General features: G+C 38.1%; 1 protein-coding gene across 1 annotated transcript in view; it reads right to left on the bottom strand.

The window, feature by feature from the left end:
- ADGB (androglobin) overlaps positions 1-14,888 on the bottom strand; it is a 167,417-nt gene extending 152,529 nt beyond the window's left edge. Inside the window, exons 1-3 of the mRNA XM_043999579.1 lie at positions 14,755-14,888; positions 4,909-5,071; positions 1,985-2,077 (exon numbers count right to left, since the gene is read on the bottom strand). Coding sequence (XP_043855514.1) covers positions 1,985-2,077; positions 4,909-5,071; positions 14,755-14,828 — 330 coding nt within the window. The 5' untranslated portion in view covers positions 14,829-14,888. The remainder of the gene's footprint in view (positions 1-1,984; positions 2,078-4,908; positions 5,072-14,754) is intronic.
- Between the last annotated feature and the right edge of the window lie 257 nt (positions 14,889-15,145).

Below are 15,145 nucleotides of genomic sequence, written 5' to 3'. Positions count from 1 at the left end.
AGATTCACATCTAGATGTCAATATCCTTGATAGCAACTGAATAACTAGAAAGCATCATAGGTTTTAGTTTGTAAAGATAATGAGTTTTATTTTGGACTTGTTGAGTTTAAGATTCATATAGGTCATTTAGTCCAGCCAGGACTGGAGCTCAGGATAAATACTAGGGCTGGTTATAGAGATCTACAAGTCACTTGCACAGTTACTGAGGTCACTAGGAGAGTAGGCATATAGAAAGAAAAGAAGGCAACCCTAGACAGAGTTTTGGGGTAAACCCATTATTAGGGGTACAGAAGAAGTTAACAGACAGGTGCATTATGTAACTGAGAGCAGTGACATGAAAACTCAGAGAGAAAAGAATATTCAAGAAGAGATGGTATATAGCAGACACATCATAAATATCTGTTAACTGGTTGATTAAAGAAAGGAGAATTTTTCTGTCAAGACATTTTATTTTTATATTTTTGATGGGTTACATAAAATCTGGTCTAAAGTTTATATATTTAAATTATTAGTCTGAATGCTTAATGTGAAGCTGAGGGTCTTTTTAAGGAAATATATAAGCCATATTATAATATTCTCAAGGGGAACCTTGGGAGAGGGATGCGCTAAAGAGAATTTATGAGAAACCACTTGATATTTTATATTATCTTGGAGAACTAAAGCCCAATTAACATATGCATTATATAAGAAATAAGCTTAAACTTCACCCTATTCAAAGTTTTGTTATTTGAGAAATATTATTTAATAGATGCTAAAAAGTACACATCAAAAGAAGGCTCCAATACTACCATTTCACGTTAATCAGTCATATAGCTTCTTTATTGCTATTAAGTCATTTTTCAGTCATGTCCACTCTCTGTGACCCTATTTGGGGTTTTCTTGGCAAAGATACTGGAGTGGTTTGCCATTTCCTTCTCCAGCTCATTTTACAGATGAGGACACTAAGACAAACTGGGTTAAGTGACTTGACCAGGGTCACAAAACTAAATGTCTGAGGCCACAACTCACAAAGTTGAGTCTTCTTGATCCACTCACCATCTAGCTGTCCCTCATAACTTCTTAGGTTTCTAATTTTCTAAGTATATAATGTGGACATCAATATGAAATTATTAACCAGGGGAAAACATGCAATCCTGATATGACCAAATAAATAAGTATTCTATTATTATGAAAAGTAAAATTGATGTATTCAAACTGGAACTTACTGAACTGGAACACAAAAAGAACTAATTCTAATAAGCATTGAAAAAATAATAACACAAGCAAGACTTAAAGTGACCTTGGAGTTAAAATCAAAGTTTTCCTGAGAAGTGGCAATAAAAAATGCTGTCAATCAAACACTCTGACATCTCCTCAGGCAGCAGCTCAGTTTACCATACTCACATAAAAACTCCCTCAAGAACATAAATAAAAGTGAAATGTCTCTTGGCACTTGAGGCAAATGAAAGATATAAGAGCAATAAAGTAAAATAAAAGATTAGACAATATGTCACCTTTTACTTTTAAATTTTCAAATATCAAGCAATAATAAATATATAGATTATTCTTCATTAATACTGGAGGAAATGTGTATTTTCTCATAGTTAGAAAACAAGAATTTGAATATTGAGATGCAGCAACGTACCACAATGGAGAGATCATTGGGTCTAGAGTCAGGAAGACAAGTTCAAATCTGACCCCAGACACTTACTAGCTGTGTGGCCCTGAGCAAGTCCACTAATCACTTTTTGTCTGAGTTTTCTCATCTATAAACTGGGATAATAACAGCACCTATCTCCCATGGTTGTAAGGATCAAATGAATCAATATTTTAATGTACTTTGCAAACCTTAAAGAGCTATGCATCCATATATATGTATATATACACATATACACATATATGTTAACTATTATAATTCTTATTATTAATTAATTATATATTTGTAATACAGTATCCAAAGTATTGATCAATACACTTTATTGGTAATGAAAACAAAGCTTTGTACCTTGTTCATCAAAACTTCCTGTGGACGTTTCCATGTAAAAACTTTTAGTGATGGAGGTATTTCAATCTTTCCTTCAGGATCATCAAATAAATGCTATTACAGGCAAAAAAATAAAGGTGTACATTAGGGAATCAAAAAGTCATTAAAAACCACTGGAAAAGGAAATTTTCTCTTTATAAGCCAAATAAATCATTCATATACTTGCCAAGAGATGTCAAAAATTAAAAATAAACAATTAGTAAATAAACTGAGTTCTCTTAGTGTTCACGTAATAACCCACCATTTATTATAAACAGTATATGAATCACAAAAATTAAAGGACAAGTATAATTACAGATTTTTATAAATTTTATATTTCCTGTCAATGTTCTATTCTTTTCAATAAAGGGAAGTCAGAATACCTAGGTTCAAAACTCCCCAGTCACTTATACTTGTACTTGTTTTTGTTCAGTCATTTTTTAGTCATGTCCAACTCTTCGTGACCCCATTTGGGGTTTTCTTGGCAAAGATACTGGAGTGGTTTGCCATTTCCTTCTCCAGCTCATTTTACAGATGAGGAAACGGAGGCATACGGGGATTAAGTAACTTGCCTAGGGTCATATAGTTAGAGTCAGAGACTAGATGTGAACTCAGGAAGGTGAGTCTTCATGTCTCCAGGACCCATACTACCTAGCTGCCTGCTACTACTTATATAACCTTGGGCAAATCATTTAACATCTCTGGGTCTCAGTTTCCACATCTATAAATTGAGGTGATAGTCAGAATAAATGGTCTGTAAGGTATCTCCCAGCTCTAAATTTGACATAATAATTCTGTGACTCATTAAATTTATAACTATATGTGATTCACATTTTATATTTTTGCAAGACTTTTCACATAGATTCAAGGCCATCAGAAAAAAGCCTGCTAGGAAATATGTGTAGATGTACCTAATATTAACCAGAATGTCTCCAGAATATTCTCTCACATGTCTATATTTAGGATTTTATCAAAAATATGACATAACTAAGAGCTGAAACTATTGAGTACCTAGGTGTCCTGTACAAAGTATTCCATACTTTCATTCATCTGCAGTGGTACAGCATTTCATGAACAGAACATTGTTATTGCCTACAATTTCAGAATACTATGTTAAAATAATAGCAATATGGTACTTACTATATGCCAGGCACTGCACTAAGTCCTTTAAAATTATTATTTCGGGGGCAGTTAGGTGGCACAGTGGATAAAGCACTGGCCCTGGATTCAAGAGGATCTGAGTTCAAATCCAGCCTTAGACACTATCTGTGTGACCATGGGCAAGTCACTTAATCCCCATTGCCCCACAAAACCAAAAACCAGAACAAAACAAATAAAATTATTATTTCACTTGATCCTCACAACAATCCTAAGAGACAGATGTTACTTTACCCCCATTTTACAGATGAGGAAACTGAGGCACAGAGAGGTTAAGTGACTTCCCCAGGGCACATAGCTAGTAGGAGTCAGTGGCCAGATTTGAACTGCAATGTTTCTGGCTCTGAACCTGGTGCTCTATCCACTATGCACCTAGCTGCCTAGCATTTATGACTGAAAATTTATTAGCCTAGCATATTAAAAATTTTATGAGGACAGAATTTATTCTAGGACAGAATTTCTTAACCTTGGGGGGATTCTGTGACCTTATTTAAAAATGCTTTGATAATTGTATCTTAATTCCTTTGTTATCCTATGTTTGTAATTTTATGGATTTAAAATCTCATAAGAAGAGGTCCATAGTGTGGTAAGATTATTGGAATTTGGCTGACTCATTGGGAGTGGCCATACCTGGCCTGCCCTGAAGTGACATATACCACTGATGTCAGAAGGAGAAAACCTCTCTCCACAGGCAGTTTTTGAAGGACCTCCCCTTTTGGGGGAGGAAGATTAGATGCTCATTGAGGGGAGTCTGAGTCTCTTCCAGGGTTTCTTTCTTTTTTTCTGGTGGTGCGAGCAGCAGGAGTAAATGCTCAGGTGGTGAGTTAACATAAAAGCCCTGCTTTCTTTTGAATTAGCCTAACTGGAAGCAAGTTGGGGATTGTATAGACTTAGGTTAGAGCTAGGAGGATTATCCGTATTACTTTTTCCCTATTCCTTTATCTTTGATTTTTATTAATTTCACCTTTGCTGTTTTTTTAATTCCCAATTAATAAAATCTGATCTGTTTGTGGAAAAAAGGCTGTAAGGCTCCTTTCTTATTGGCCTGGGAGAAATATCTAAAAAGGCAGTTCGGAGGGGAGGGAGCTTTGAACCTAGAGGTTCCTCATTATTTCCGGGACCCCAATATTTCGGTGAGCCACCCAATTAACTCTCCGTATATTAAATTTGGCCCACACAATAGTCTTTACCAGATGGCAAAAGGGATCCATGACACAAAAAGATTAAGAACTATTCCTCTAAGAGTATTACTGTTAAGTAAATTTCTACTTAAAATCATATTTGAATACTGAGCTCAACCTAGCAGATGGAACAGGAAAGTTTTTGAAATGTTTTTTGAAAACAAGAAAATACTTAAAGGAACTACGATTTTATCAGTGTGGATCAGTCATTCAACAAACATTTATTAGGCACCTACTACATGACAGGCACTGTACTAATCACTGAGGATACCAAGGCAGCCCAAAATATAGTGTGAGTGGCAAGGCAAATAAAAACCTCTCCAAAATTTGAGTAATTTTGAAATAACTCTGTGGAAACATTTTAAAGGGCCTTCCTCTTATCTCTTTAGGATTAAATGAAACTTATTAGATAATCTTGAAGAATTGCTGAATTCACAAAATTAATCACTCTGAAGGCAGCCTGGTGATGGGCTGCTCCAAAATACCATATATCACAAAGCATATAGTAAACTAAAATTTTTAAATGAACTTGAAAATGAAAATCCAGAAAGTTTGCATTCTACTTACTAAAATGGGGCTTTTTCCAGATTTGTCTTTTTCCTTTGCTCCCTTTCCTCCATCCCACTTTTCTGCATTTATATCTGCTTCATTCCATTCTGGCCAAATTGGGAATTTTCCTCTTCTTATTTCAGTCAAACCAGACTGTGTGCTACTCCCAAAAGATGACTGACTAGAAAAAGAAAGATATTAAATAAAAGCATTTGAAATTTACAGAAAATAAAGGGATTATATTATGTGAAGGTCCTATGCTTAAATACATACATCAGAAGAATAACTATGACTCAGATAAGTCTTAGGGATCCAGGGACTCAAGAAAATCCATAGGAAAACAACAAAGAAGTCATTCAAGAGCTGCAGGTGTAGTTGCATATTTATTAATTCACTGTAACTACCTATTTACTATTTCAAAATTCTCCTGATTCAAGTTATACAATGTTATCATAAACTTCAAGACTTTTAATACAACATAAGAACCTTTTTATTGTGATAAAATAATGGAATTTGGCAAACACCCAGGAGCCCCACCTGATTGGTTTAGTATTGTTTGAATTGGGTGAGAATGAGAAACCGACTAAGTATCTACTTAAGGATGGTTGGATGGAGGCCACACCTGGCCAGCCCTGAGTGAAGTGTTGGTATCCTACTGATGTCAGCAAGAGACCACTCTCAAACAATCAGCTTGAAGAACCTCCTCTTTGGGGGAAGGAGAGAGGAACTAGGAAGGGAAGAGACATTCATTCTGGGGTAAGAGAGCTTCGGAGAGGGACTGCACAGCTGACTCTCACTAAAAAACTACGGACCCCAGGTGGTGAGTGGAAGTGAGGCCAGCTCTTTGAGCTAGCTGAGCAGCAAGCAAGTTTGGGGTTTGAGTCAGTCTTTGCTAGAGCCAGGGAGCTTATTCTTTTTCTCTTCCTCATTTTCCCTGGCTTTATCAACTTCACCTGTGTTGTAAATTTTGTTCCCTTTAATAAAACCTGGTTTGTTTGTAGAAAAGAAGCTGTTAATCTCCTTTCTTATTAGTCTGGGATAAATAACTAAAAAAGGCAGTTTGGAAGGGAGGAAACTTTGGACCTAGCTGTCTCTCATTATTTTCTGAACCCCAATATTATGGAGAGCCACCCAATTAAAATTTGGTCCTTACATTAGGATTCTGTCCTTCACCTTCTCTCTCCCTCTTGATAATTTTATTGACTCTCATAACTTATCTCTATGAAGATGTCTCCCACATTTATAAGGTCACTGGAAACACTTCCCCAGAACTCCAGTCGCCTATTTCCATCTGGCTGCTAAACATCTTTACCCAAATGTTAACTCCGTTGACTTACAGATTAATTTGCCTTTTTTTTTTTTTTTTGCCAGGCAATGGGGGTTAAGTGACTTGCCCAGGGTCACACAGCTAGTAAGTGTCAAGTGTCTGAGGCCAGATTTGAACTCAGGTACTCCTGAATCCAGGGCCGGTACTTTATCCACTGTGCCACCTAGCTGCCCCCAGATTAATGGACTTTTAAAAGTCAACATAGCTTAGGGGGAAAAAAGAACTAGAGTTGGTAGTCATTAGATGACCTCCTACCAATGGGATTTTGAGTAGGTCACTCAGCATCCCTGGGCTTCAGTTTCCTCATTTGTAAAAGGATGGAGTTGGACTAGATGACCTCTATGTGCTCTTTTAGCTCTAAACTATCAATCTTTTGATCTTAATTCAAGGGGATTTGCATACTGTTTCCCCAGTAGATTGTAAACTCCTTGAGGGCAGGGGCCAGTCTTTGTTTCTTTTTGTATCCCTAGAATTTAACACAGTGTTTGACATACTGTGCATGCTTAATAAATGTTTATTGATTGATTGATGAGAATGAAATATTACAGCTGGAGGAGAACACAGATAAATTGCTTAACCCCTCATTTTATATATGAGGAAATTAGAGTGGTTAAGCATTTTACTCAACATCACCCAACAAGTGACCAAAATACAAACACTAATTTCAAGTCCAATATACAGAATTTCAAACAATATATCTGAAGCCAAACAAAATATATCTATTTCTCCAAACCCCTCCCAGAAAAAGCATATTCCCATCTCCTTATCTTCTCTGTTTCTATATGTGGCACCATCGTCCTATTGGTGATATGGTGTAATAAAAAGAAGGGTAAATTTGGATAAAATTTTTTATGGTCTGAATGGCAATCATTTAAAAGTTCTTTTTTTTTTTTTCTCTCTTTAGGTCCAAATACTACTGAAGAAACTCCTACATTTTAGGAGGAGTTAAAAAAAAAGAAGTAGTCTAATTAAGCAAAGGCAATCTTGCTTTTTTCCCCATTGGTACTTCAAATTACTAGCTAAACTTTTTTTTTATTATTTTTAGGCATGTGCTTAAATTTAATTAGGACATTAGGAGTAATGAAAACCCTTCAATATTTAGTAGAAAGTAAGCCCCTCTATAATGTACTATTTTTAAATAGTGATGTGGCTCTGTTGATCCTTTGGTCTCTATAAATAGTTATCCATTTTCAAAGGTGGTACTACAGAAGGTAATTTTGATGTCTATGAATAATTGTTGTTAGTATATTATAGAGAGCAGCTAGGTGGCACAGTGGATAAAACACTGGCCCTGGATTAAGGAGCACCTGAGTTCAAATACAGCCTCAGATACTTGACACTTACTAGCTGTGTGACCCTGTGCAAATCACTTAACCCTCATTGCCTGTGAAAAAAAGAAAGGAAGGAAGGAAGGAAGGAAGGAAGGAAGGAAGGAAGGAAGGAAGGAAGGAAGGAAGGAAGGAAGGAAGGAAGGAAGGAAGGAAGGAAGGAAGGAAGAGTATTTTAGGCCATTCTATTTCCAAAATATTGTGTGGAAGGAGGAAGAAGGGAACAGGAAGGGGAATAAGTATTTATACAGTAAATGTTTTATATTTGCTAAAAATAAAACATGTTTTACATTATATCTTAACAAATATTATCTCACATGATCTTTTTAATATAGGTGAGCAAAGTAGGTGTTATTATTATCCCTATTTCACAGTTGAAGAAACTGAGACAGACAGCTTGAGTGGCTTGCCCAGGTTCAAACAGCTATTAAAAGTCTGGGGTTAGATCTGAACTCAAGACTTCCTGATTTCAAGTCCAAATCTTTATCCATTTTATTTAGCTGCCTTGGGCCAAAGAAGAAGAGAAGGGGTAAACATAAAAGAAACTTGGAGAGTTTTTAAACTATAACACAGAAGAGGAAAATTCTGGAGAAGGGGAATTTGAAAGCAATAAAGAAGTTATAAGACTTGAACTGAAAGGCTACAGATGAAGGGAAAAAAACTAGAACAGAAGGATCTGAGAAGGAGAAGTAGGAGAACCCAAGGATAAACAGGAAGAGGAGGATTAGAGAAGGAGAAAAGTTGCTTTAAAAAAGATAAGCAAGAAAAGGACAAGGCAAGGTAAGATGCTAATGACTCCACAACTTCATATTTGAAGATACCCACAAGCATTTCACCAAAGCTGTTCCTAAAGGAGGTCTGAAAAGAAAAACTGAAGCTCTCTGTTCCATCAAGTATGTCAAATGAGAATACTTCTACAGTGACCCGCATACATGGTACAATGTTTGTATTACTGTCAGCTAGGTGGGCCTGGAGTTGAGAAGACCTGAGTTCAAATCAGTCTTATTAGCTGTGTGACCCTCGGCAAGTACTCACGTGAAAAATAGAGACAATAATAGTACTTACCTCTTAGGGCTGTTGTGAGGATCAAATGAAATAATAATTATAAGTCACTCAGAACAGTATCTAGTATAAAGTAAGTACTATACTAATGTTAGCTATTATTATTATGTCATGGACAAATGACTGCTAAATATTAAGATGTAGGCTGTCCTTCCTGTTAGAAGGTGAAGAGACTTAAAGAATACCTTTCTACTCTCTAAGGCATTAGAAAGAATTAAGTATGTCTTTAATTTTTAAAATATATACAAAACTTCCAATATTAAAACAAAATGGGGGCAGCTAGGTGGCGCAGTGGGTAGGGCACTGGCCCTGGATTCAGGAGGACCTGAGTTCAAATCCGGCCTCAGACACTTAACACTTACTAGCTGTGTGACCCTGGGCAAGTCACTTAACCCCAACTGCCTCACACACACACACACACACAAACAAACAAAATGGGGAAAAAAAAGATTTGAAGACGCATTAGGAAATCCACACCCATGTTAGGAGATGGAAGTATAGAAGAAAATCCCACAGATGAAAACATAAAGAAGGTGGCCTACTGAACTCCTGGAGCTAAACAGATATAAGAATCTTCCTGATGAATTTGAGCCAGACCATATATGGAAGAAGCTGCATCTTGTCCTCCAAGGGATAATGTTATAGATCCATAGGTAGTATCAGTTGTGGGATCATCCACGAAGGGTCAAAAGGAAAAAAAATATGAGTAATTTTAGGTGGTTGTACCCAGGATGTGACAGGGAACTTTCCATTGGCTTCTCTACATAGATAACTACTGTGCACTTCTGGTAATTCCTTTGGACAAAAATGACAATTCCAGGAGGAATTTAGCAAGGGTTTTTAAAGATAAATGTCATTAGTGAAAATATAAAAATCTTAGGTGCACAGGTGGTGTTTTCACTACTGCTGCTAATAAAAAAACAAAGGCTTCTTCAGAAGAGAAAGGAAGATTGTCCAAAAAGATAATATGGTCAAGAAAATAGTCTCAGAGAATGGGTTTTGGATTTCTGGAACACAGTTTTTAATACATTGGATGACGGGACCCTAGGCAGGAATGAAGTCTCCATAGACAGGATTGATAGAAATATATATGCCTGGGGTCTTGCACATCTTTTTTTTCAAGTTTTCAGCTAAAAAGGAAGAGAAAGGTAGAAAACTGCCAATATACATCCACCAAACAATATATGATAGAAAATAGTTACAAGGCAGTGAAAAGGATTATAGTAGAAATGCTAAGAAAGGAATTAGCAATAAAACCTATGACCTCAAATATTTATACACAAATGAACAAAGTAGGTATGGGGTAATAACCGGTGCCTATCAGAGTACCTGGCAAATAGCAGGTATTTAATAAATTCTTATTGAATGAAAGTTAAATGAATAACCATAACAATAATCTCCAAATGGATTTTTAAAATCTAAAGATAAAATATATGAACATTTTAAGAAAGGGACTTGGAAGGGGATATATTTCACAACTATGGTTGAGGATGGGAGATAAACCATTCAAAGGCTAGAAGAAATCACAGAAGACAAGATAGATGATTTTGATTATGAAAAAATGTAAAAGCCCTTGCATGAACAAAATCAATGCACCTAAAATAGAAAAATTATAAAGTATGAAATTCTTTGAATCATACATATATCACTGAAACAAGTCTAAAACCCAAGACATAAGTAACTGACTCAAATATATGCATGTGTATATAAACACATATATGTGTACATACATATGACCAAGAATCATTCCCAAATAGATGCACATTCAAAGAATAAGAACAATTTTTTAAAAGAAAATTGAAACTAACAAAAGTCACATCAACAAATTTCTCCAAGTCACTAACTATAAAAGAAATGCAAATTAAACAATTCTAATATTTATCTCACATCTAGAAAAGTGGTAAAGAGGATAGTATTAGCCAGGTAGTAGAAAGTTATACCTATACTGTGGATAGAGCTGTGAATTGATACAAACATTCTGAAATACAACTGGGAATTATACAATAAAAAGCACTAAACTTTTCACACCCCTTAGCCCAAATATCCCACAATTGGGAATATTCTCCAAAAAGGTCAAGGAGGAAAAGAAAGTCTTCTAATATATCAATATAATCAAATGCATTTTTTGTGTGAGTTCAAAAAAGTGGAAGCAAAATGGATATATTGAGGAATAGTTGAGTAAATCATACCAGACAAATGTAATGGGTTATCATGCAGTAAGAAATAATGTATGAGGAATTCAGCAAAAACTTGGGAAATTTTTTGAACTGATGCAGACTAAAGCAAGCAGAACCAGAAGAAAAATATGCACAATTATAGCAATTCTATCCATCAAAAGAAAGCTAAAAGGAAGTCAAACTTGGGAGCCAAAATGATGTACATGAGGCAGCAACCAAGTTGAACTCTTTCAACATTCCCCTAAAAATAACTTTAAAATAACAACTTAAATTGAATTCTGGGGCAATACAGCCAACAAAAGTTTGGGGTAAGACATTGTTTCCAGCCTTATACTACTTAGGAGGTTGGGAGGAAGGATCTGTAATACCAGGGTAGGGACCAATCTGGAGTACATGTCATGGAAACACCATCAGTGAACCTTAGAGGTAGGTGGTGGTGACAGCAACAGAAACAGCTTCAGAAGCTCTCAGTCCAGAGATGGTAAGGGAATTAAACAACTCGTCTGAAAGAGACCACAACCCTGGGTGCAGCACTATTTGGAAACTCCAGGTCACAGTTCTAGGGTAGAGAGAACTAGTGCTTGCAGCTACAAAGGAGCAGGAGTTCTTCCTGGGTAAAGACCACAGCACAACCCAGGAAATACCAAGTCACCAGCAGTAACTGGTACTATGGTGACAGGAAAAATTAAAAAGATACCAAATGAAGTAGTTTTAATGACTAATATTGGTCCTAAAAGTATAGAATAATAAAATATTTTTCTTTCCTCTCAGCAGAAGAAGGGAGCAGAATTATGCCTACAGTGCAAGATGGGATCAGTTTATCAGTTGTTTTGATAAGTTTTCTTTGTTACAAGGTTCAGTGTGGTGGGCAGAGGAAAACAGCAACAGTCAGAAGTAGTTGTGATGTAACAATAAGACACGAATAAATATTTTAAACGGATAAGCAAGAAGAACCAGAGGAAAACCGTGTTGCCCTTAGTCAATGAAAGTTGTGGCAGAATCCATGGGCACTGCTCAGATGCCTGAAGAGAGCTGCCAGCTATTAACAGATGAAGTTAGATGTATGGGGAATTTATGCACATGGGAAAGTGGCAGAAGCTTACAAGTAATATAGACTATACTCTGAAGCTGAAGAATGTTGTGTGAGTTCCATGCCTAGGAATTCATCTCATTCTGCTTTACCTTTGGTGGGGATTGGGAACTTTATGAGGAAGAGGTTGATCTGAGTGACATCATTCTGCCTCAAAGCTCATTGACTGAGTATTGTTTTCAGCCAGCTATCCCAAAGAACCCATACCCACCCCCACCCCCCCAGATAGTAGCAGAAAGTTGAAGCCAACAGAGCCCTTGAAGTCTGCATAGCCAGGACAGGAAGAGGATGGACCAATGAAAGGCAAAAATCAAGGAGCTGCATTGGCTGATGGTAAAGCAAAAGAAAAGAAGGGTGTATCCCTCCTGGAGAGTACCCTATTGAGACTGAAGCCCTGGATTACCCATGAAAAAGGGTCTTGTGAGGCTAAGAAAGCAGAATCTCTCCAGAGCATTGCTGCAGATCCTGAACTTTATCATATGCTGCCAAGGTTTAGCATTTCATTTCTGAGGGGAAACATGTAAATGTTCAGAATAATTTGGCCCTGATTATCTACCTGATGCAAGGGGTGAAGGCTCTGATGGATAATCCAACCCTGTACCTGGAAAAATATGTGTGAGTTGATTCTTGCAATGATGACTTGCATTGTATCTTTTATTCATATCTTTTATCACTACAACCCCTATACCATGGAATGCCCCTGAGAAATTAGGTTTTTTTTAATCTCTCCAATTGAACTTTATCAACTATTGCTTCTCCCTCTGTCTCATTTGTAAAGGGACACACAAAGATCAGTTATGCAATTATTTAGTTAACTTAATTTATTCTAGAGAAACCAGCTTTAAAGCAATAGCAAAACAACAACAACAAAAAAAAAAAAAAAACCTCTTAAGAAAGAGAAATTGGGGAAGGGGCTTAACTATCTCCCAAGAGGAAAAAGAAAGAAAAAAGACAAGGAGAAGTAAGAAAATACTAGTTCTATGCTAGGGAGCAAAGGAGGGAGAAAAGGAGAAAAAAGAGGAAGAGAGGAAGGGAAGAATAAAGGGAGGGAAATGTCCCATCATGTCCTCACCAATACCTTCTCTCCTCTGGGAGTCTTCCCCTTATCTCCCCTTTTCAGCAAATTCACTCCCAATGGCATATCTGTATTCACCTTTTAAGGATCTGAGAGTGAAAATTGTCAGTTAAATCCAGCTGTGTAAATCCCAGGGATGAAGAAAACAAAGCTTGGAGGACTTACATTCTGACTAGCAGACACACATCACCAGGGTCAATATTGCTTTGGCATCCCTAAGAGCTACTGTGTGTATCTTCCTTCCACTCATGTCCTCTTCTGATACCTCTTTACAAAATTAGAGTTAACCCTGGATTCACAAAGGCTACAACAACAAAACATAAACTGCCAAGTTCCTACTAATTTGGAAAGGCTTCAAATATGATACCAGTGAAAGACTGTGTGGAATAACATATGCAAATAGATTTGGGGGGGGGCAGTGAGGGTTAAGTGACTTGCCCAGGGTCACACAGCTAGTGTGAAGTGTCTGAGGCCAAATTTGAACTCAGGTCCTTCTGAATCCAGGACCAGTACTTAATCCACTGAGCCACCTAGCTGCCCCCTTTTATACAGATTTGTGTGTGTGTGGGGGGGAAACATATGTAAACACATGTGTTGTTTTTACAACACAAAAAGGGTACTTCAGTCAGAATAAATGAAATAGCCTATATGGAATCCAGACCTCAGGCAACCAGGCATGAGGAAATATACTGATCTTGCTTAAATGTATTCATTTTAAAAAAAAAAGTACAAATTACCTCATTGGAGTAGGAGCACTCATGTGTGAACCTAAGTTTTGGTGGCACCATCATAAGTGAAAAAAAGAAAGGAATAGAACAACTCCCAACATTTAAAACTCTATCCTTGCTCAATTCCATTCTATTCAACAAGCATTTATTTCTTGAGCCCTCACTATGGACCAAGTACCTGTGTTAGGTGCTAGGAATATAAGTCAAAAATCAGTCTTAACCTGAAACTGTACCCCTTTGGAAAGAAAGAAGAAACAAGACTGTGTGCCCACAAACAGGCCGTGGAATCTCAATAGTGTAAAGAATAAGCTGGTTGGTATGTCTTCTTAGAAAGAATATTAACATTAACACTAATTAACATGAAAATGTATTAACAATATTATCTTCTTATAGAACTTTTAACTTAATTACGAATATCTATTATGTTAAAGAAGAATTTTTCCTATTGAATCCGGCAGGGGTGCAACATCACTCACCTTATAAAGTGTCCATTTATTTATTTATTCATTCATTCATCCATCTAATTAATTAATTTGTCTGTCCGTTTATTTGTTTGTTTGTTTGTTTTGGCGGGGCAATGAGGGTTGAGTGACTTGCCCAGGGTCAAACAATTAGTAAATGTCAAGTGTCTGAGTCTGCATTTGAACTCAGCTCTTCCTGACTCCAAGCCCAGCACTCTTATCCACTGCACCACCTAGCGGCCCCAGCTGGAACCTTTACAATTCACTAGCGGGGAGGGCGTGGCTGTTAAGAAGGAAGTTGGAGGGAGGGGACGGGAAACAGAAATGGGGGGAAGCAGGGTTCTGGGGAACCAGGAGAGGCAGGATATAAGGGTGGGTTTGGAGCCTGCCCCTAACTCTATGTGCCTTTGGTCAGGTCGCTCAACCTCTCTGGGCCTCAGTTTCCTCAGAAAAGCGAGAGGGTCGGGCCGAGTGGTCTCTAGGGCCCCGATCCCGGGAGATTTTGGGGTGATTCTGCAGCCTGTCCCCCACCCTCCCACCGGGGCGGAGGCAAGGTTGATTGGGGGAAGGGTGGACGGTGAGCAGGGAGGGGATAATGTGGGAAGCGCTCCCTTACTCTTTCGTCTTCTCGAACCCGTGCGCGGAGTTAATGCGATGAAGCTCTTTCTTTTTGGCTTGTTTAGAGGCCATGGTGCCACGGGACGTGAAGGGAGCCCCCCGGGTTCGGCTGCCTTCGAGTGGTACCGCGTCTGCCCGGTTGCTAGGAGCTGTCCGGTCTGAATGAGGCGCGGGGCCACAGCCAATCCCGGGCCCGTTCCAAGCCCAGGCCCCGCCAGCCTCGGGGGAGGGGAGAAAGGAGACGGCCAGTCAGGCAGGGCTGGGGACGGGGGTGGGGATGGGGGCGGTGAAGGGAGCGGCCAATCAGGAGCATGGCGGGGCCGGGGGCAGGGGGAAGGGGAGGCAGGAGGCAGCCAGTCAGGGGTAGGGCTGAGGGGCGGGGGAGGGAG

This window comes from Dromiciops gliroides, chromosome 4 (genome assembly GCF_019393635.1).
Source record: "Dromiciops gliroides isolate mDroGli1 chromosome 4, mDroGli1.pri, whole genome shotgun sequence".
In the NCBI taxonomy this organism is placed as follows: domain Eukaryota; kingdom Metazoa; phylum Chordata; class Mammalia; order Microbiotheria; family Microbiotheriidae; genus Dromiciops; species Dromiciops gliroides.
The sequence above is the reverse complement of the archived record's forward strand: the minus strand, read 5'-3'. Positions and strand labels throughout refer to the sequence as shown.